Here is a 24,001-nt window from a genome sequence, read left to right on the forward strand (position 1 = left end):
ACATCCCATCCCATTCTTCTCTTATTCCCCCCTGTACTCTAGAACTTAGCCTCTGCTGTTTTCTTGACTACAAATTATCTGTCTTTCCTGCTTATGAAGGAAGTATCTCCAGGAACACATTATAGTAAGGGTTTGTCAAGCTCAGTTTCTGTAGATAAATTAGGCAGCATTTCTCCCAAGATTATCTCTGATTGTTTCATTGCTAATGGTAACTTCTTGAAGGACCTCTAGCTCTCCTTTTGCTACCTACATTTTTTATTTGGAAGACCTTAGATAGCCTTACTCTATCTGACATTGTTGTGAATGTGGATCTGTTACAGGAGAGTGTATGGAAGTGTTCAGGTTTTGTCTTGAAGTTGTGAGAACAAGCTTGTTAAGATCCTGATCTTTTGAAAGTTTATTTTTCTGAACAAAAGGAGGGAAAGTAAGTCATGTTTTGTAATATTTAATTTTATAGGGTGATATCAAGGGTATTATAATTGTTTTAAGATATTGCTAAGTGAAGTTTGTCTTCACAGCTCCAGTTTTGCCAATTGGTTAACTGTGTGTGTGTGTGTGTGTGTGTGTGTGTGTGTGTATGTGGGTAAGTCACAATGGGATAATTATTTTTGGTGGAAAGTATATATATTCTTACTTTCCCTTTTCCAAACTGTTGTTTTTTAATGTGAAAATTTTATAATTTATAAAGTTAAATCTTTTGGTACTTCTAAATGTGCAGTCTATTGGTATAAAATTAAGAAAGCCTAGAATGATATTTTCTCCTCCCCAAAAACAAACAAACAATAACAACACTGAACCCCCATTTGAATGTGCAATATTAGACAAAACTCAAAATTTTGGTTGTTTCTTCTCGTTGGAAATTTCCTAACATTGGTTATTTTCTGTTTGGAAGCAACTGAGGATAGGGGCCTACTCCTCAATTTCATTCTGAATTGCCAATGCTTAATAACCTTTCAAACAAGTTTTAAGTTCCGAATGTTTGGTTTTTGTGATTTATTAATTTGACTATATTTAAGTTCCTTAGATGAACAAAGAAAGTAATTGAACATTTGGTGTTATAAATGGAATCTGAGTAGCCAGGCCAAGAAGAAAAATCACATAGTGGTGCTCATTAAAATGCTAGTCTGAGGGTGGAGATTTGAGTCTGCTTTGTTCATCGCTTCCCCCTCCCCCTCCCCCAGTGCCTGGAATAGTTCCTATCACATTGTGGGTGTTGAATGCTAATTATGGTGGAGAGTTTTGACCTAGTAGTTAGACTTAGTGCTGGTAATGCCTCATCCCTAATTGAACTGTATGACTATGAGCATGCCACTTGTTTCTAGTGTTTTGCTAAGTAAGTGGGGGCATTGAATAGGTTTTACAGAGCTATTTAGTAAGATTTCAGGAAATGTTGAATGTGAAATTACTTTATATGTGTATGCAGTTATTTAGTCAGAAAATGAACCCAAAAATACAGGGAACCCTCTTCGTTTAGCTATTTATACTTTATGGAAAACTAATAGTACTTTTTCCTTTGGGGATGTCTTTTCTTTAATTATAAATAAAAATATTAGTTAGAGTTAGAAATGTCAAATTGAAAAGTTTTAATGAGTGTAAAGAATAGTAAAAAATTCAAGACACAACTATGTTACTCTATTTCTTTTATTCTTCTGTTTCTTCTTAGGTCGATGTGTATTCCATTTCTGACATGCTTTTCTATATTCTTCCCCATTTCCTCTACCCCTTTAGAATATAAATAACAAACACTCACAGAACTTTCATGGATAGTGTTAGCTCACATGATACCCTACATTGGAATGTGACTAATCTAGAGTCTGAGCTAAGTCCAGGTCATGAGGCTGGGATGTTAAATAACCAGGTAATGATCAAAAAGCTTATCTAAGTAATTTGAAACACCCAATATGTGGTTCAGTTAATTTGGGCCAGTTAATAAAAGCTTATCTTGCCTTAAGATACTTGAATGTCCATAACTATTGAATCGGGACAGGTCACATTTGAGGAGTGTGGGTATAGTTTTCACAAATAGTGTAGCCCTACACAATTACTGTCTTGGGTCATGTTTCCCTATGACTGTCTCTCATCTCCTCTGGGATTATGCTAAGCAAGTGTGAATGGATATTACTTCTTTATTGAGTTTTTCTTAAATCTTCATGATACCTGCTCCATTCTTGTCTCAGTTGTTATGATGGAGTATTTATCTCTAAATTTAGCCAATGAAGTAGAAAGTGGTTAGCTCATCCAGTGCCCTGAAGGTGACCTTTTCATTTGTAAAAGCCACACAGATTGAACTGAGACATTAAGAAGCTTGTTAAGTGTCTGTCTCCTGGAACCTGTCCAGTTTCTCCTTGCGTGGCCCAAGATGTTATCTCCATCAGTTCATGTTTCCTGTCTTGAGGTACTCTGCCACATTTGGAACACAAAATTGAAAGTTGGTCTCTACAGTTCATTTTAGGTAAGCTTTGTAAAGGATTCCCTTTCTCATTGGAAAAGTAATCTGGAACCATAGTGAAATTTTTGTGTAGAGACAGGGCCTCTTGACATTTGCTATTGATCACATGTGCTGGAAATAGAAGTCACGTTTCATGCCTATGAGCTTCGGTCACATATTTTCTTTTGTTTTTATGTTCAGAATAGCCCCAATGCTTTTGCTTCACTATTGGTGATGTTATTTAGTACAGATTGTAACAAATAATTGAGATTGTACTCCTATGAAATTTGTAGTTTCTACCTCATGTGTTTCTATGTAGTCTTTATTTTGACTTTCTGTCATGATTAGGAATGTGTTTATTTATTTATTTATTTATTTAAAAATATATTTAATTGCTTTTTTACAGAGAGAGGAAGAGAGGAATAGATAGTTAGAAACATCGATGAGAGAGAATCATCGATCAGCTGCCTCTTGCACACCCCCTACTGGGGATGTGCCCGCAACCAAGGTACATGCCCTTGACCGGAATCGAACCCGGGACCATTCAGTCCTCAGGCCGACACTCTATCCACTGAGCCAAACCAGTTTCGGCAGGAATGTGTTTATTATAATAAAATAAGCAATAACTTACCTGGCTGGTGTGGCTCAGTTGGTTGAGCATTGTCCTGTGCACCAAAAGGTTGCTGATTTGATTCTTGGCTAGGGCACATGTCTGGTTTGCAGGCTCAATCCCCAGTAGGAGTGTGTAGGAGGCAGGTAATCGATGTTTGGCTCTGACACCGTTTTTTTTTCTCTCTCCCTCTCTCTTCTCAAATCTTTAAAAAAAAACAACAAAGCAATAACTTATGACAGTGAGGATAAATGTTTGTTATAATGAATATGTAATTGACATGCTATTTTTTTTAATCTACCTCAATAAGGAAGAAATATACATAGAGATTCTCTCAAATATTTATTTACTGTTTTCATACTACTCTGATAATTGATTAAAATTGCCTCCATTTTATTTTGGTTGCTGTTCATATCTGTTATTTGTGACCTCTACAAAATAGAATTGCTTTATGCAATAATTTGTAGACTCTCCTTATTTGAAACACCAGGCCTTGATCAGAGAGATGATGTAAATGCTAGATTGTAAAATAAATATATTGAGTACTGCTGGTGAGGCATAATGCTAGATACTAGGATACAGTGGCAAGACAAACTCATTGGCTGGTGTTTGGAGCATGCAGTCTAGTACAAGAAGCATTTTAAATATAGCAGCTCTTGTTCTTTTTCTTCCTTACCTTTAAAACAAGCATGATGACGTAAATGGACCTGAGTCCAAATGCTGTGGCCAGGAAATGCTTTCCCAAGGATATGATATGTTGAGGAGTCATCAAGAAAGAGATAGGCAGGTACCTCTATAGGAGGGGCGGGGAGCAGAACAGCCCAGAGCACAGGAACAGCAAGTGCAAAGGCCCTGAGGTGGGATGAGACCCATGATGTGAGAGGAACTGGCAGACCATTGTAATGGGAGTTTAATGGAGGGAGGTGAAGAGGGGGAAAACATGAACTGGGTGGCTCTAAATGAAACTAGAGAAGTGAGTGTGCAGGATTTTCAGGCAGTTAAGGATTCTGGACTGTGCCTTAAGATGGTTGGGAGGCCTCTGAATAGTTTAAGCAAGAAAATGACATAATTCTGGATAAGAAAGTTATAGGGTACAGTCTGCGTGGCTGAGCCTTTTTTGAAATCTGGAAAGATATGGGGACTGAAATAGTGATTTTAGGAATTTTTTGGAATGTGAGTAAAGTTAGACTTAAGCACTTTTTAAGGAGGATTCTTTATGTAAACTTGGAAATGCTTTCATTAATATTCTGGTTTTCTCGTTAATATTCTGAATTTCTTACATGACTTCATATGAGAAGTGGTAGTTGAAAATGTGGCCCAACTCTTCATGATATTTAATTAACTTTGAAAACATAAAGCTTTGATATTCTCATTTACTTATTATACATAGAGCTTTAAACTTTTATATAGTAACAAGTTTCTTGTGTTTGAGTTTTCAGTTGTCGGTTTCTATTTGTGAGTTTAATGTTTTTCCATTGTTATAGCTGCAAGATTGTAATTCAAGGAACAGGATGTGTGTGTGTGTGTGTGTGTGTGTGTGTGTGTGTGTGTAAGGAAAAGTATGTCTTTTGAAATTTGGATTTATAGTTGTGTGTGCATTTCATAAGCATGTGTGTGTATCATGCCTGCTGTATGATTGTGGTTTCTGTTTTTATAGCATTTTTAGATAAGGAATGTTGGATCAGGAACAGGATTTTCTGGCAGTAGGAGTTGCTAGCATTTGCTGCAGATGGTGATTGAAAGTGGTGGGGATGTCTAGTCTTCAGGATGAAACAAGATACCTGTTTTTTAAAAAGGTAGAGCAATCTGAGTGTGGGATTTCTCTGCTCATTGAGACGCAGAGCTCGAGCTAATGTCAGGTGTGCACACTGCATTGAGCAGGGGCTGGGAGGAGTAGCAGATGGACTCCCTAAGCAGCCCACCACTAAGATAAAGACCTCCTTACTTTGTGTTGTGAGAATCCTCAGCCATTTCTGCTGTTGCATGTCCAGCACCATATGGAAAGTTTGCTATGGAATAACCCATCCTTTACATTGTGCCTGTTTTCAGTTTGCTCTATTAAATTAGAGGCCCATTGGGGTAATGCCTCTATTGGTGCAGGAGAAAATCATACTAATTACATCTAGGATTAATTTAATCTTTATTCATAAATATGAATCAGTAATCAAGTCTTACTTGGTTTTTGGGAAAACTAACAGCAAGAAAAAATGAGCAGAGCAGCTGACTTGGTAGGAAATGAGTACCTTAGGAGCAGAGAGGAATTCACGTGCTCGTATTTAAGACAGTAATACACTTTTAAGACAACATATTTCTGGTAAAATAAGCAGTCAAATCACCTTTAAGACATTTTTAATTTATTGGAGATACTAAAAAAAAGAATAAACAGGGCTAAAACCAAGCTGTTCGCCTTAATTAGTCAAAGGGATTCCCAAAAAGAAAGACAAAAAAAAAAAAAAAAAAAAAAAAAGAGGAGTTAGGGGACATGGAGGACAGATATAGAACTTATAATTTTTAAATAATTTTAGATGCAGAAACAGATATCATAGTTCAGAGGAAGAAAGCACCAATAAATAACAAAAGAAAAACTCCTTGAGCTGAAGAAAGGCAAGTTCTTAGTATGAATTAGGATAGGTGAAAAAATATCTGCACCTAGATATCCTGGTTGAACTTCAGATTTTCTAAAAGTTAAAGAGAAAATCCTAAAAATGTTCAAAGAAATAAATAGGTTATCTACAGTGGTAACAGACCCCAGACATTTCATAAGCAGTATTGGATGCTAGACAAAAAAATGAATATTTTCTTTAGTTTGAAGGGAAGTTATTTTCAAACTATAATTTTGCACCCAGATACATCCTAAATTGTGAAGCAAATGGAATGGGATTTTGATCCTGCAAAGATTTAGAAATTTTTACTTTGTGCATCCTACTGTGATGGAAAAGTACAAGGAAAAAAATTCTGAGATCTAGAGAACAGTGGCCACCAAGCTGATCCAGGAGAAGCCAGTAAAGAACTAAGGAAAGAGTTGAAGCTGTGAGCTTGTCATGTACTTCACCTGGTGGTTAGGATCTAGTGCCAGACAGTTGCATTTCTTTCCCTTGGTGCTTTACAATATTTAGTTCCTCAGTGAATGGTACTTACTACATCAAAACACTGAAAAGCCACATTTATGTGGTTTACCATCTAATGATCACTTTACAGCTGTCCTAATCACAACTATAGAATGGGATGAAAATGCAGTGAACCTCGACCATGTAAAACTAGAACTGTCGTATCTGGAGATGGAAGTGGCAGATAAGAGAGAGAGTGTGTGTGTCCTAAATGTCTAACCTTTTCACTGTGGGGAGTTGGCTACCAACAAGGTGGTGTTGGTTTGTCTACTTAAAGTTACTCCTATAAACACTAAAATTATATAATCAACTCCCAATTCTAAGATAAAACTGTTGGAAAGTGGGTTTACATTCCACCACCTCCCAAGATTAGTGAATCAGAGACCTTTTCTGTCCCTGGGACATAAGCTACACGTGTTGTGTCCCTCACTAAAAGGAGAGTAATTAGCCCAGGAAGTGCTGAATATAAAGGATTGTCCAAATTCCATTTATATTGCTCTTCTATTCAGGAATTTCTAGTGCATCCCAATAGCCTACTGGGCTTGAGTTTCCTTCTATACTGTACAGTCAAGGTCAGGAGACTCTGATTGGTTATCTAGTCTATCCTTAGTTTTGAGGGGTGGGGGTGACCCACTACTTTGAGACAGAAGATAATCTAGCCTGTTCCTTCATAGAATTAGATTCTGTAGCATCTTTCTTAACTTACTTCAGTATGGCATGGTAGAACTTGGATGCATTTCTAGCTGGCTGTGGCAGCCTGCATGGTGGCTGTAGGCCAGTTGGAAGCAGCGGTCTAGAATCTGCATGACAGCATCACATCCTCAACAGATTATTAGTTCACTCTTTCCCCTTGTTCTTTTCAGGTTAAGTTCCTACTTTCACACAGACCCTCTTGTCACACTCTATGGCTATTTTCACTGTCCTTAAATTTGATTTAAGCCAGAGCAGTCAGGCCTAAGGAGAAAATGGCCTCTATAAAAGGGAATTTTAAACATGCCTTTGAAGTATAATTACTACTAAAGTTAAATTTAAAAAAAAAAATCCCCTTTTTAAACTGCAGGTGGGAAGTCGGGTGATCTGTGAAGCTGTAGAGATCACTCTGGTCCTGGATACCACTGTATTTGGTCCGTGTGTGCTTAACGCTCCTCTTCATTTTGACTAGCAATTAAGTGGAAATAGTTGACAGCCATAGAGTTTCCTCCTTCCAACCCTCACTTTTCGGCTTTGCTCTTAGACTGTGTCCTGGTTGGAGAAGGCCCACAGAAGGATCCAGTAGTGGCAGTGAGAGACGAACATTTGACACGAGGTCTTGGTTAAGATTTGAGCAGAAGATATTTGATGCTTTAATTATAATGACTCCATACTTTAACCAATGAGATTGTTTTAACTCTTAAGACCTAGGAAACACTTGACCTACTAAATACAGATTAAGAACTCTTCTAAAACTCTGATTCCTAGGGACTAAGTGCTATTAAGCAATGCTTTTTGTGGTGAAAATTTGTAACTCTCATTGACCACACATTTACTAAACATTTATCTGCCAGCCATTGTAGGTATATAATCCCTTAGTTACTCTCAAACTTAATATATTTTAAAACTTCATCCTAATGTTAAAAGTGACTTTCTTTTTTTTAAATATATTTTGTTGATTTTTTTACAGAGAGGAAGGGAGAGAGATAGAGAGCTAGAAACATTGATGAGAGAGAAATATCGACCAGCTGCCTCTTGCACACCCCCTACTGGGGATGTGCCCGCAACTCAGGTACATGTCCTTGACCGGAATTGAACCTTGGGACCTTTCAGTCCACAGACCGACACCACTGAGCCAAAATGGTTTCGGCTAAAAGTGACTTTCTTGATTAATTCTAGGTATTATTTAATTATGAACTCTTTTACTAGATATATCTTAAAGGTGATACGAAGTCATATTTTTGTAAATTATTATAGTTTTTAATGAAATTGGAAATTGAAATATTGAGTATTATAGTTTTTAATGAAATTAGAAATTAAAATATTGAGTATCTACAGTGTTTTGGGCTATATATGGATATATATCATATTTACTAATTTTAAATCATTATATTGGTCATCATACGATGAATGAGCTAAAATTGTGGGAAAATATTCAAATTAATCCAATAGATTTTTCTAGCTGTAATTTGAAGATTGAGAGACTTGGGGGTTATGACTGACTTACCCTAATTAAATACTCTCTAAGTATATCAATTAGGAGCATCATTTACTTCTGCTTATACACTGGCAAATGCATAATAGTTAAACCCTCTTTACTTTTTGTATGCTTGGGAGAGACTATGAACACCTGTTTCTAAATAATTGGACTTCCTAGATCCCATATGCTTATTTATCAGGTCACGGGGAAATAAATGCTACTCAAATTTATCCCATGAAAATAGTGGATCAGATAAGCTGCAAGCCATATGTTGCTATGACTTAGGGCTTGCTCAGTTTGGAGCCAAGTCAGTCATGCTTACTTAAGTAAACGTTTAGCCTCTCCAGAGACTTTGTCTCTCAGTCTGCAGAGTTTATAGAAGTGAACCAGTAAAATACTATCTTTGCCTTTGTTGAAGCTTAGCCCAAACATCGGAGTGCATCTATGGGCCAGAAATTTCTGTAGGACCTAGGTATGTAAAGATGTGATATGACCACCTAGGAGGTTTATACTAGAAGGCTAGTTGTGAAAATTCAAGTCTTCTGCCCTGCTGGTTTGTGGGTTTAGGTTAAAATGCTGTGTCTGCACGAAACTTCCTGCCTGAATAAGGGAGAGGAAAAAGTATTAAAAGAGTTGATGTTTCCAATTCTTCACTGACTTCAGAGCACTCTGTAACCTGTGTCAGTAAAGGGCCAGGTACCGGTAGTTAAATTCCTCTACTTGTTTGAATTAGAATTGAGGGCTGCCTACCTGTGGTACAAAGGGAAAATAAAAACAGAAGGTTTGTTACTCTCTTCTTGCTTCCTTTTCCCTTCCTCTCCGGGACGCTGGTAAAGAGGCAATGGTATAAACTTGGTCTGTGGTTTTGAAGAAACCTTATTTCTGAAAAATGTGGCATTTGGGACATTTGTTTCCTCTGAGATAAGTGAGAACAGTTGACCTAATTTGATTAATTGTTGAAAATTAAGGTTTCTTTTAGTTTTCCACTGAGTTGGTAACATCTGAGGAAACACTAAGTCTAGATAAGATATATGTACCCCTATGGTCATTGCAACCTTATTTACAATAGGCAAGATGTGTAAGCAACCTAAGTGCCCATCAATAGACATGTGGTACATAATGGAATATTACCCAGCCATAAAAAGAATGAAATCTTAACATTTGTGAAAAGAATGAAATCTTAACATTTGTGACCACATGGATGGACCTAGCAAGTATCATGCTAAGTGAAATAAGTCATAAAGAGGCAAAACCATATGATTTCACTTATATGTATAATCTAAAGCATAAAATAAACAAATAAAACAGAAACAGACTCACATACAGAGAACAAACTGATGGTTGCCAGATGGGAGGGGTTGAGAGGCTGGGTGAAAAAGGTGAAGGGATTAAGAAGTACAAATTGCCCATTATAAAGATGGTCCTAGATATGTAAAAAACACATAGGGAATATAGTCAATAATATTGTAATAACTATGTATGGTGCCAGGTTGGTAGTAGACTTATTGGGGGACTCACTTTGTAAATTATATAAATGTCTAACCACTATAATGTATACCTGAAACTAATATTACAGGTCAACTATAATTGGAAAAAAGATATAATAGAAAAAGCATGCCCATTTTATTTTGAGAGGACAGGTTAAGCTACCTAAGAATTAGGAGAAGTGTAAGTGTGGAAAATGTCTGTACTCTTTTTCCCTCCTAGCTTCTAGAACATTTTACCTCAGTATTTATAGAATACTAGAGGCCCGATGCATAATATTCATGCACTTTGGGAGGGGGGTGATATCCCTTAGCTGGGCCTGCACCCTCTTGCAGTCTGGAACCCCCAAAGGGTCCTTAGTGCTGCTGCGGAGACAGAGAGGCTCCTGCCACCACCACTGAGCTCGCCAGCTGTGAGCCTGGCTTCTGGCTGAGCCACACTCCAGCTGTGGGAGCGCACTGACCACCAGGGGCAGCTCCTGCATTGAGCACCTGTCCCCTGGTGGTCAGTGCGTGTCATAGCACCAATTGATTTGCATATTAGGGGTTTTATTATATAGGATTTTTGCTTCAACTAGCTGTAACTTTTAAGTAGTTTTTAAAAACTGCTTTATAGTTTGAGAATGCATGCTGCAAACTTGTCTTAATATTAACCACAGGCTTGCTTATTATCCTCTGACAAACACTTTTTTTTTTTTTTTTTAATGAGAACACTTCAACAATAAGTTCCTACCTTGTCAAGTTCCAACTTTTCGAATCAGTATGTGGCAGGATGGAGAGTGGAGCTCTGGTTATCTGCATTTTCAATCTAGGGTCTCTTCTTGGTCTTTTATTATAAGAATGTTATGAAAAATTGCAGTAAAGAAGTATGCTATCGGCCATCATTGTAATGTCTAGACACCTGACATACACCCTTGCACTAAAATTCTAGTCCTGTGCATGTTTCAGAGTGAATGTCATAAAATTGGTCTGTATGTTAGTCCAAGGGTTGGCAAACTATAGCCATATCTGGCCTTCTGCCTATTCTTGCATGGCCCCTTTCACATTATTAAGTGGTTGAAAACAAAATCAAAAGAATATTTTATGGCCCATACTTTTTACGAAATTCAGCTCTAATTCTGTATAATTAAAGCTTTACTGGAGCATAGCTAGGTTCCTTCATTTCTGGATTGTCTGCGGTTGCTGTGGCGGCAGAGTTGAGTAGTTGCACCAGAGATCATGTGGCCAGCGAACCTGAAATATTTACTAGCTGTCCCTTTACAGAATACATTTGCTAAAAGTGTCTAATGGTCTATTAATTTATTGTCTATTCACTTTCAAAGTTGCCTGGCCTGAAAATAAATAACATATCTATGTAGTTATTTTTGTATATCATTAAGCAAAGTAGCACCTTCCAAAATGGATTTGATAAATGCATCAGTGATGATACTATCAAGTGATGAAAAATCACAAAGGCCAGGTGACATCCGTTTAAGAAAGAATCTAAATTTCTTTAATTCTCCACACTAAAAATTATTCTTTTGGCCACACACACACACACACACACACACAATGTTTTAAGAAGCAATGACTTTCCTAACATGTCTTGATCATCTTTGCCTAGACTCGTAGTGAATACAATAAATATTCACAGTAAATATTCAAAGTTTTTGTTGTGTAGTCCCTGCAGGTAATCAAAATCAAACGTAAGAAAGCAGTATATAATACAAATACAAGGAAAAATAACTGATTGAGTGAAAATCTTAGGTTGATGTAGTACTGACCTTTTGATAAAAGAGTTAAAAAATAAAGCAACATTCTAACATTCTGGAGTCAGTTGTTTTCACTTTTCTCATAGTTAGAAACAGCTAGTTCAGTATCTAACAGACACAATGTCTGGCACACAGTGTATAATCAATAAATGTTAGATGTGTTCAAAATCTTGACAATTGCACACCTTAATGATTTACAACATTTATCTTGATAAGAAATGCTAATTAGGCAAAAGAGACAAAGTTAGAAAGCTTAAACTATATGAGTATATATATTTTTTACATCTTTTGAATTTATTTTAAATATTTATTATTGAAGGTATTACATATGTCCCCTTTTTACTGCCATTGACCTTTTCTAGCCTGCCCCTACTTCCCACCCTAGGCCTTCACTACTCTATTGTCTGTGTCCACAGGTTATGCATACATGAGTATAATTCTTAGCAAGGAAGTTTCAGAAACACTGTGAAGGTGGACATGGAATACATGGCAGTAGATTAGAGTGCACAGTGAGATGATCTGCAGTACCTTTACATCTTGTGTTTGATGAAAAGCCACTGTAGTACTTAATGGAAGAAAGTAAGAGTTAAAAGAATAGAAAACGAAACAACAGTCTGAAAGAATATATGCACCCCTATGTTCATAGCAGTGTTATTGATAATAGTGGAGATCTGGAAAGAATCCAAGTACCCCTCAGTAGGTGAGTGGATACACAAGATATGTACATTTACACAATGGAATACTAGGCAGCTGTACAAAAGAAGGATCTCTTACCCTTTGAGGCAGCAGGGAGGGACCAGGAGAGTATTAATGTTAAGTGAAATAAGCCAGGCAGAGGAAGACAAGAATCACATATGATCTCACTTTTATGTGGGATCTAATGAACAAAATAAAATGATGAACAAAATAAATCCAGAGACATGGAAGCATGGATGAGACTGACAAATCTCAGGCCGGAAGAGATTAACCAAAGAACTTATCTGCATAATCCATGGCCACAGACAGTGTGGTGAAGGTGTGGGGTGGGAAGGGAGCCGGGTGGATGGGGTAATGAGGGAGGGAAAGGGGGACATCTGCAATACTTCAGCAATAAAGATTAAGAATTAAAAAATAATATATGGCCAGCACAGCTTTGGTAGTGATGTTCAGACAGTCTTGGTGAGGCAGTGCTGTGGTGGAGACTTCACTGAGGAACAGGTTGCAGTAACCTGGTGAGAGGTGGCGAGAGTCTTCAGGAAGTTACAGTGCAACCGTAGAGAAAGCAGTGTTCTGAGAGGCAGTTTAACCTCAGGCATTTGGGAAAGAAAGCCTTGCCAAGAGTGATATGAAATTTATATCCTTATGTTTGGGCCCAACTCTCTGCTGTTCCAGGGGTTGCAAGTAAATGAAAAATACATAGTCATGCCCCCTCCAAGTATGAGAAGCCCTTTACCCATAGCTAGAACTTTGGTGTAGGAGGATAGTAAAATCCTGCTGTTCAGAAATTTATTACCCATTCTCTCCTTTAGTAAAGTCTTTCTTAGGATAATTTTGATCATCATTGGACCTATCAAAAATTTTAATGTCCTTATATAAAACAATGATTGGAAAATAATTTTGCCCTATGAAAAGTTCTTTTTGTTTTATTTTCCATAAAGATGCTTCCTGTTACAGTTCTTCAGCTACCCAGAGAAGAATAAGTAGGATGTGCCAGTTTCCACTTCCTTCTCCACTCCTCCACCGCAACCTTGGGCACTAATGTAGCATGGTTGCTTTCTTAGCTTGCCTCCACAATAATGCTCCTCCCTCTTCTTAAAAGCCTCCATGCCAAAGGACAATGCGCAGCGTTCACTCTTGCAATAGATGCTAATTGTGTGGTTGGTTGGGCTCTTGCTGTCATCATAGTCACAATCACTGTGCCATTGTGCTGGGAGGCTGTCACAGTGGTTACTGTGCAGAGCGATGAATGCTGTTTTCTTGGGATGCGATGTTGTCTGCATCTGTGGGTGACAACACACAGTCACTGTAATTTGCTTGGCGAGTGATCAGACTGGTATAAAATAACATTATCTGTTTGGCAAGTTAGTAGTCACAAAGAACGATTGATTTCTTTCCACATGGAATTTTTAATGAGAAACTTCGAGTAATGGAGATTGAAGCTGTGAGAACAGCTACCAAGTGTGTGTTGCATATTAACCCCTGTTTTTCAGTGTATTTTGGAATCACATTTACATACCCAGAAGGTAAGGAGCTGAGAGTGCCCACTCTGCATATCTGTGCTCTGGCTCAGCTTAAGAAGGGCTGCTTAAGCACTATTAATTACGTGTTGGATACGTGACATGATTGGTGTCAGTTAGGAACGAGGCTTCAGGTAGTGTCCCCTCCATGAAACTTACGAATTCTGAAAGCATAATCACAGTGAATGTAGACGCTTGCTTGCCTAGTTCTTTCACCTACGTGAGGAAAAGGTAGTTGTTGTAAAAGGATGGTATTTAAATCTCAGCAGTGCTTGCTGAAATGCTGAAATAAAAGGAAACATTTCGCTCTTTTAAAATATAACCTGGGTGATGTTTTGCAAGGGTCTTAATTGCAAAGACTCCAATTTTGGAACTGATTATTTTCTTGACAAACTAACTCCCATGGTTTCTATCTTTCCACCCTCCTTCCCGTTTTTAAATACTTGCTAACTGTTTACTCATTAGCATTGCTTATTAAACGTGATTTGGGGAACACATTTCAGAGCAGTCCTTTTTATATGTTTTTCAAGTTTTGTCAAATTTCCAGCAAATATAAACATCTTCATTGCCTAAAGATGAAGTTTAACCAAATTTATATTTTTTAATTTACTTTTCTCATCCTGCTTGTGTACATGTCTAAATGGTTGCTTTTTAGGAAATTGGATTTTGACTAGTGCAGTCATTTGTATTCCTTGAAGGGAGAAGAAGTGATGTTTCATGTGACTTATTCAAATTTGTACAGTTGGGGTATTTTTCATGATCCCAAGCACTTAGAAATAACAAGGGCTTGGTGATTTTGGAGGAGGGAAACACACTAACTAGCCAGGTGAGATAAAGTAAGCATTAGATAATCTAACCATTGCAGATAAAATCCTTTTTGTTCCCTGTTTTGTAGTATTAATGAATGTATAATTCTACCTTTAGATATAGGAATAGTATGTGTTCAATATGGAAATATGGGGAATATTTTTATAAAAAGGAAAAATCCAATAGATCACCAATTAGTCTCCATACTTGCCATGAAAACTAGCAGTCATTAAATTTTGCCGTATGTACCCTTCTGTGATTTTTGTATCACTTTTGTGTAAGTCTTATATGGATGAAGGCCATTTAGAAACACAAGAGTCACTTCAGGTTTCTTCCATAGTTTAATAAGTTTTTATAAAAAATGTTATTAACATTTTCTGATATTAAATGGGTTGACAAATTAACTTTAGGAAGAACATAAGACTGTGTATGGTTAATATTAAGAATATTTCCTACAGTTTGTAAAGATGGTAAGTTTCTTTGAGGTTTTTCAAAACACATTTTTCTTGTTATATGGGCATGTTGGCTTTACGAAGGTGAGGCTGATTTACTTCTTCTCAAAGGAGGTATAAACATGACCCTCATTCACAAATTGCTTTTTATTTCAACGTATTTTCCCTTAAATAGAAGTCAGTTAACTTATTCTAATGAAAAGTTGCTCTTTTGTCTTTTTTTTTAACCTCTTCCCTTCCTTCCTCTGACAAACCACATTCTGCTTCATATTGCTAACTGCTGCTGTTTTTTTTCTGCTTCTGTGACAGCCAGCCGATGGCGGAGTCTCTTCTCTTCAAATGTCTCCCTGGCTTTTCCTTATAGTCCTGTTGCAAGACTCAGCCCTTATAGCAATGGCATTAATACTCCCAGCTTCTCTAAAACCTCAAATAAAGCAATACTAACACCTGAAAGAACAGGTAATCCTTCAACTTCTCGACTAGCTGCTTGCTTTCTTGTTCTTAGTTACTAAACTCAGCTTAAATATCCCATCTTTTGTTGGAAAGCTTGAGGTAATCTTATATGAAGAATTTTGTTGCACTTACTTTGGATATGAAAAAGGCTAATGTTAATTTGTACTTTAACACCATTAATCTGCTCTCCGTTGGGTGTGATCAGCAATCAGTCTGCCCTCATTGTCAACAGTATATGGATATAATTAACGTGTTTCCAAGTGCCTAGTGTGCTTTTCAAATGAAATGTCAAACAATTCAGCACTTTTTATTAAGATTCAAGAATATAAGGACTTATATCTTGTTCTTTTAAAATTTTTAGCTTTTTATTGTAGCTTTTTATGCAGCCAGAGCTCATAGAAAGTAGACATAGTTGCTCTTTATGAGATGAACATTGCATTCCTGCAGCTTCCTCCCTTTGGGTCCTATCTTCCTTGTTCTCTTGTCTTGAGCCATTGCTTTTCCACTCTCAGGAGTGACTACCAGTCTCCTGACTGCTCTACACTAAATTTCACAGGTTTCATAAATGTTTCTGTGTATGGATGAGTGCTTTTTATATGTGATATTCTTGCTTATTTGTAACACTGTTGTTTGTAACTGTTTAAAAAATGGGCTGGGTTAAATGTTAATTTTAAAATACAGAATAATTACTACTGAGACAAGCATATCTGATTATTAAAGTGAACATGGATATGTACTTATATAATGCATTCAGATATATGCTTATCTAATGGAATTCAGATTTTAGCATTGATGATTTCCTTTCTTATTGTGGTAAAAAAAAAAAAACACAAAAAAACACACACACACATGCACAACAGGAGATCTCTTTTCCTGGTCGCTTTTGGGTGACATGTAAACAGGGCAGAAACTGGCGATTGTCGATAACATGAACTATAAAGCATGAATAGATATCAGTTCTTTAGTCTAAACGATAAACCTACATCCTTTGTTTTTAGGTTACACCTCCAGGGGCTCCCCTCTCAGCCCCCAGTCGTCCATAGACAGCGAGCTGAGCACTTCAGAACTGGAGGACGACTCCATCTCCATGGGGTACAAGCTGCAGGACCTCACTGACGTGCAGATCATGGCTCGTCTGCAAGAAGAAAGTACGTTGTTGTTGTTTTTTTAGACCAGAACACATTTTAAACTAGGGGCTTCTCCTTGAACTGTGAGGGCATGGGGAGTTTTCAGGTATTTCTTCCCAGGTAATGGGCAAACACTTAGGTCCTTTCTCTCATACTGCCTTGCTTTGTAGATGGAGCAGTTCATGTTTCTCACATTCTCATGAGCATTATAAGGTGTTAGGACATGACCAAAATGCACGGACACAAAGACCGGTGCTGGGATGGCCACTGTGGAAACAGTTTGACAACTTTTTTAGAACCAAACCCATGAATTCCACAAGGCCCAGCATGTTTCACTCTGGGAATTTACCATAGAGCAGTGGGAATTTGTGTTCACACAAAAACCTTTACAGAACATTCGCAGGAGCTGTTTGTAAAAACCAACACCTAGAATGAACTCAGATGTCTCAATAGGGGAATGGTTAATCAAACAGTGGTATCTGCATGTCCTGGAGCACTACTCACCAATAAAAATTAATGAACCATCGATTCATGCACCACCATGGGTCAATCTTCAGGGAATTACACTCAGTGGAAAAAAAGATCATTCCAAGAGGTTGTATACTGTATAACAGTTCCATTTATATAGCATTTTGGAATGACAAAATCTTAGAAGTGAGCAGTTTAGTGGTTGCTCAGGTTAGGGGTACGGTGTATCTCAGGAGGAAGGTGGATGTAGTTATAAAAGGGCAACACAAGGGGTCTCTAGGGGATTTTGGAACAGTTTGTTCAGTATTTTGACACTGGTGGTAGGCACTTGATCCTACAGGTGGTAATTGTAGAAAACTTAATACCAACACTTATAAGCATGCATTAGTAGAACCAGAAACACTTAAGATGGGTTTGTATCACTGCCAGTGTTCTGGTTATCATGTTATTCTATAATTTTGCAAAATGTTACCATTGAGAGAACTGGACAAAGTGGCAAGAGAACCCTGTTTTATTTCTATAGAACTTCATGTGAGTCTATAGTTATCAATAAAACAATCAGTTAAATGCATATGGTGTACTTTTCAGAATAAATAATTATGGAAGAAGAGATCATTGGGAATGGGACAATTTATCCATGGTTCTGCAATAAAGTTACAATAAATAATCTGGGAGTGAACACTTCAAGGATATTTATGGCAGAAAAATGCGCAGTACAACGTAGATCACAGAACCTGGCTAAGCTTGTTTTGCAGTTATCTTTTCAGGTCAACATAAGTAGAAACAGCCAACTATCATTTAAGTGTAACAGTTTCCTGGTTTCAGAATCAGTCAAGGCTACTATGGGAAACATGATAATGCTTATGCAGGGTTTAATAAGGTACATTTTGAGGGAAAAGTGATTTTTTTGGTCATTATTTAGTAACAGTAAACTAATACTAACTCTTTCTTCGTCTATATGGCTAAAAAATTTAGATGTCAGTTTTTAGAAGTTAAGAAACTTAAGTTAACTATTTTTAGATAGCTATCGTTTAGGATGACCCCAAACCATTGTGATATTGAAATGTCACTATGCTTTGAAAAAGTACGGATAAGAGGCGACCTTGTTAGAAAATACCACAGGTTTTGCTGATTTGAGAGTTGGGGTGGGGAGCAGGAGGAGTTCCTGTTTGGGCAGAGATTTGATTAATTGCCTAACTCATAGCAAACAGTTTATAAGCATGATGAATACTATTTCCCAAGCAGCCTTTCTAAGTATCTCTGGAGTTCAGAAAGGATCTTTGGGGAAATTGACAGGCATTGATTGATAAATTATAGCAGTAGGTACTGTATTTAATTTTCACTGAATTGTGGCAATCTTTTTCCAAAACAGAATAGTCTAATCTATATAATAAAAGCCCAGTGACTGTTAATGGCAGAATGATAAGAACGACTGGTCACTATGATGCACACTGACCACCAGGGGGCAGATGCTCAATGCAGGAGCTGCTCCCTGGTGGTCAGTGCAATCCCACAGCTGGAGCACCACTCAGCCAGAAGTTGGGCTCACAGCTGATGAGCGCAGCACTGGTGGCAGCACTAAGGAGCAGAATGCCAAGTGGTAAGGAGCTAGCAGGCTGGCAGATAGGAGCCAGGGATCCTGGATTGCAAGATCCCTGGCTCCTATCCAGTCAGGCCTAAACCAGCAGTCAGACTTCTCCCAAGGGGTCTTGGATTGCAAGAGGGCTCAGGCCGGACTGAGGGATTCCCTCATCCCTGTGCACAAATTTCGTGCATTGGGCCTCTAGTATTTTAATAAACTAAGAATAAGATAATGGGTCTCTGAATTACTGTATTTTCCGGCGTATAAGACGACCCCCTAATTTTACAGTTAAAACACAGGTTTAGACCTATATTCGCTGTATAAGACTACCCCCCACTTCCTAGGCAACAGCAGTTCTTTTTTTAATAGACCGCCTCTCTAACTCAGCCAATCCAAGCAGGCTTTTTATGCATGCAAATTACACATGTTCTGTATCCGAAGCTACACTGTGTTCTAGTAAAAAGCCTGCTCAGATTGGCCAGAGTCAGAGAGGCGGTCTATTAAAAAAAGAACTGGTGTTGCCTCGGAAGTGGGGGAGTAGTCTTATACAGTGAATATAGGCCTAAACCTATGTTTTAACTGTAAAATTAGGGGGTCGTCTTATATGCCGGAAAATACAGTATTTGGCACAAAATTTACTCTAATATTTGTACTTAATTTTTGCTAGATTGAAATATCTCCAATGATAATACTATTTCTTATTATTTTTTAGGTCTCAGGCAAGATTATGCTTCCACGTCAGCATCCGTGTCAAGACACAGTTCCAGTGTGTCATTGAGTTCAGGAAAGAAAGGGACATGTAGTGACCAAGAATATGACCGATTCAGTTTAGAGGATGAGGAAGAATTTGACCATTTGCCACCACCTCAGCCCCGTCTTCCAAGATGCTCACCTTTCCAAAGAGGAATCCCCCATTCACAGACTTTCTCCAGCATTCGGGAATGTAGGAGGAGCCCCAGTTCCCAGTATTTCCCTTCCAATAGTTACCAGCAGCAGCAGTGTTACTCACCTCAAGCCCAAACTCCAGATCAGCAACCAAATAGGACCAACGGAGGTAGGTTATGATGCCCTTTTGGTATATGCTGGGCTGAAGAAATGGTCTTAAAGTCGATGTAAACATTTCCCAGCTTTATTAAGTATTGTACATTATCAAGACCTTATCAGTTTGTTCTGAATTCGAATCTGTAATTGACCGGCTTCCGATTACATGTCCCAGATTTATAGACCTAGGGCTTCAAGAACACCAACGCAATGTAGCTGGCACAGAATGGGCCATAAATGGGAGCATCCTTTTGCTGTTGCCAGTTCAGCTGTGGGATGGGCAGGGTTGTGCCAGTTGAGGAACTTGTAGTGGATCTTCATGGAGCCTGAGGCACTGAGTTACCTTTCCTCACCTTTCCCACAACCTCCAGCCTCCTCCTGCCTGTTCCTAGCACAGAGGGGTGGATGGTTAGTTCACGATGATACTTGGAGAGGCTGCTGCTTGTCACCTCTGTGCTACGGGGAAGTGATCCTGACATCTAGAATTGGGATCTAGTGTAGCAGTAGGAAAATGGAGGCTGGTCTCTGGCCTGGGAATGGAAGCTGATTAGCCCTAATGTCAACAAGGTGGGTTGGAATAGTTGTCATTCTCTTGGGTGGTTTTCTGTCTGCCTCTTCATGTGTCTTCCTTCTCCACTCTCAGGAGTTACACTCCTTGACTTTCAATAAATTTTAGGGAGAACAACTGTAATGTTCTAAGCCTGGCATGTTTTTTGTACTAATGATCACTCACATGCAGGTCCATGTACTATGGAGAAACAAACCATAAGTATACAGGTATAGCATTTAATTATAAAGCACCGTTTCTCAAAGTTGAAGCCAGAAGTGCTCGATCAGATAATTTTATAATATTTCAAAGCCGAATACAAATTATATTTGTGGTCATCTGTTACCATGTTTTTACTTCTTACCTTTTCTTTCTGTGTACTTGTGTCATTAATGCTAATTAAGAGATAATTGGAAAATATTAGTCCTAATTTCACTGTTTTTGTACCTTCAGATTTAAAAGAAAACAGTGGCAGTTAAAGAGTGTCATAGAGGCTAGTTTATAAAAGCTCATAATAGCAGAAAGGCAGTATATGCCATATGCTTAATGAAAGTCATAGCCTTATTTTATAGTTGATGGGGAGGGCACCTGGCATTGTTTCTCTGAAGATTTTTTTTTTTGTCAAGTGTCTGTGAACATCATATCCTAGTTGTCAAGCAGATGCTGGCTCTGTATCTTGATTAGTACTGCCAAATAGGATCATTGTCTCACCTTGGAAAAGGGGTTTTGACTTACTTTTGACAACCCCATTATGAGCAGGATTAGGTTTCCCTGAACCTGTGCTGTGTGACTCCTGCTAGGAAAGTGGAGCCATATCACAGCTCCGCATCCGGCTGTGGTAGCTGCATGGTTTCCTACAAAGGAAGATGGGATCCAGTATCAGAACCTTCCTGTGTTACCAGGACTATTATTGGAACACAATTGTGAAATGAGAATGGTAACTTTGAAACTAACCCATCCAATATTTTTCTAAAATACCAAAATAAAATAGATAGGAGAAAATAATTGTTAAATCACTGATGCATTAAAAAAAATAATAAAAAATAAGCCAGAAATGTGTTACTTACATTTATTGCTTCTATTGATATAAGCACCTACATGGTCTAGGTTCAAAAGAGATGGCTCTTAAAGGTTGTTGGAATATTTCTAGGGATCATAGAATTGAAATATGCCTTTTTAGAGTAATTTACCAGATAGGAAACATGACTAAATCTTGCAGAATTTGTAAGACGTAGCAGGGGTTATTGGTAGCATGCTGACATAATCACTCTTAACCAGAGGATATCCCTGGACCCCATTGACTGTTTGGTTGTAACCAAGTCTTTTCTTTATCCTCTGGTTCTTTAGTCTTTATTGCAGAGTGGCAAGTCTTGCTGCTCCTTTCCTGTGAGAAAACTCATGTGAAATCTTGCCTTGGTCTGTCCCTCCAGCTTCCTGCTGCATCTTAGTCATTGAGGATAAATTGCTGGTTTCTTGTGAAGATAGAACATTATTTTTGATTCCTTGAATATTAAAGTGTAACCACACAGGAACCTTCATTTTTTTTTTTTTTTCATCTGCTCTTTATTTTGATTTTTTTTTTCCTTTTGACTCAAACTGGCCTCACCTAATGCCCAGACTCAGGCTTCCCCCCATCCCCCCCCTTAGTCGTTAAGCCCTCAGCATCCAGTAGTCCTAGAAACAAAGTCTTGGGTCTGTTGACCACAAGGACAGAGTTCTGGTCAAACTAGAGATAACATCTAGTTGTGTGTTCCCACATGTCCACCCCCACCCCCCCGCCCCCCTGACTGTATCCTTGTGACACCAGACGGAGCAATGCCATGGCGGACATCAGGACCAGTTGCAATGATCAACTATCCCTACCCTAGTGCTCATGACCCAAACTCCATTAGTCACCATGACTAATGATTTCCCCTGTGTAATCTGTTTCCTGGAAGCCATTGGGAGCCAGGTCTTTGAATATAGGCTACTGTGACTCTGGGCATGGCACCATCTCCTTAAAATAACCTTATTTCTTTTAAAAAAAAAAAATGATTTGAGGAGGGAAGAGAAGTGTGTGTGTGGGGAGGGGAGAGAGAGAGAGAGAGAGTGAGAGAGAGAGAGAAGCATTGATTTGTTTTACTTATTTGCATATTCATCAGTTGATTCTTATTTTTATTATTATTGATTAAGGCAGTGTTCGGCAAACTGCAGCTCTCAAGCTGTAGCTTGCCAATCTGTTGACTAATGAGTTTGCCGACCACTGACCTAGACTCTCGATTCCAATAATTACAGGCTGTTGTTGTTCCTTGTGATTAAGCCCCTATTCCAGTGGTCGGCAAACTCATTATTCAACAGACCTGCAAACCTCAGCTCGTGAGCCAAAGTTTGCCGACCACTGGATTAAGGTATTACATATGTGTCTTTATCCCCCCATTGCCTTCCCATCCCTCATTGATGCCCTAATCCCCTGGTGTCTGTGTCCATTGGTTAGGCTTACATGCATGCATAAGGGTTGATCTCTCCTCTTTACCCCCACCCTTCCCTACCTTCCCTCTGAGGTTTGATGGTCTGATCAATGCTTCTCTGTCTCTGAATCTGCTTTTGTTCATCAGTTTATGTTGTTCATTATATTCCACAAATGAGATCACGTGATATTTATCTTTCTCTGACTGGCTTATTTCACTTAGCATAATGCTCTCCAGTTCCATCCATGATATTGCAAATGGTAAGAATTTCTTCGTTTTTACAGCAGCATAGTATTCCATTATATAGATGTACCACAGTTTTTTAATATTTGCAGATAACATGATACAGTATATAGAAAACCCTAAAGACTCCATAAATTATTAGATTTAAGCAATGAATTCAGCAATGTAGCAGGATACAAATTTAATGCCAAGAAATCTATGACATTTTATACACCAATAGTGAACTTACAGAAAGATTTAAAAAACCCCATTTACCATTGCACCAAAAAAATTAAGATACCTAGGAATAAACTTAACTAAGGAGATAAAAGATCTATACTCGGAAAACTATAGGACACTGAGAAAAGAGATAGAAGAAGACATAAACAAATGAAAGAACATACCGTGTTCATGGATTGGTAGAATCAACATCATTAAAATGTCCATACTACCCAAAGCAATCTATAGATTCAATGCAATTCCCATTGCAATACCAATGGCATATTTCACAGACCTAGAATTAACTCTCCAAAAATTCATCTGGAATAAAAATATGACCCTGAATAGCTGCAGCAATCCTGAGAAAGATCAGAGTAGGAGGGATCTCAATACCAGATATGAAACGGTTGATTCTTATAAGTCTCCTTACCAAGGATTGAACCTGCAGGTTGGCATATGGAGACAATGCTCTAACCAACTGAGCTACCCGGCCAGTGCAAATTCTTATTTTCTTGGCTGCATCTCTTGTTCATATTTTATTGGACTTTGATGTGTGCAGGCAAAGGGTCCCTATCAGTCAGTAACAAAAGTAAACATGGCCACTAATATACTCCACATTGTTTGACAGGAAAAGGTACCTTCATTTCCAGATGGTCCCAGACAACTTGGAGATCACAGATTAGTTCCAAAAGAGTAATGTTTTAAATATTTACACTTGACAGCCTTTATTTTTAAGAGTATTTCAGATTTAAGTCTTTGTGAAACTGACTTGATAAGTAAGTAAAGATAGGTTTTAAAGATTGATACTCCTGTATTAACAGAGCTAACAGGCATAGGAACAAGTCTAATGTGTGAGCCTTGATTGGATTG

General features: G+C 38.1%; 1 protein-coding gene across 2 annotated transcripts in view; it reads left to right on the forward strand.

Annotated features, from left to right (window-relative positions):
* SLAIN1 (SLAIN motif family member 1) overlaps window positions 1–24,001 on the forward strand; it is a 58,871-nt gene that overhangs the window by 22,664 nt on the left and 12,206 nt on the right. Inside the window, exons 3-5 of one of the 2 annotated variants that reach the window (XM_036457452.2) lie at window positions 15,335–15,484; window positions 16,477–16,626; window positions 19,368–19,709. In XM_036457452.2, coding sequence (XP_036313345.1) covers window positions 15,335–15,484; window positions 16,477–16,626; window positions 19,368–19,709 — 642 coding nt within the window. The remainder of the gene's footprint in view (window positions 1–15,334; window positions 15,485–16,476; window positions 16,627–19,367; window positions 19,710–24,001) is intronic. The other variant, XM_036457453.2, reaches the window with a different exon arrangement.

The sequence above is a fragment of the Pipistrellus kuhlii genome, unplaced genomic scaffold (assembly GCF_014108245.1).
Source record: "Pipistrellus kuhlii isolate mPipKuh1 unplaced genomic scaffold, mPipKuh1.p scaffold_m20_p_3, whole genome shotgun sequence".
Taxonomy (NCBI): Eukaryota; Metazoa; Chordata; class Mammalia; order Chiroptera; family Vespertilionidae; genus Pipistrellus; species Pipistrellus kuhlii.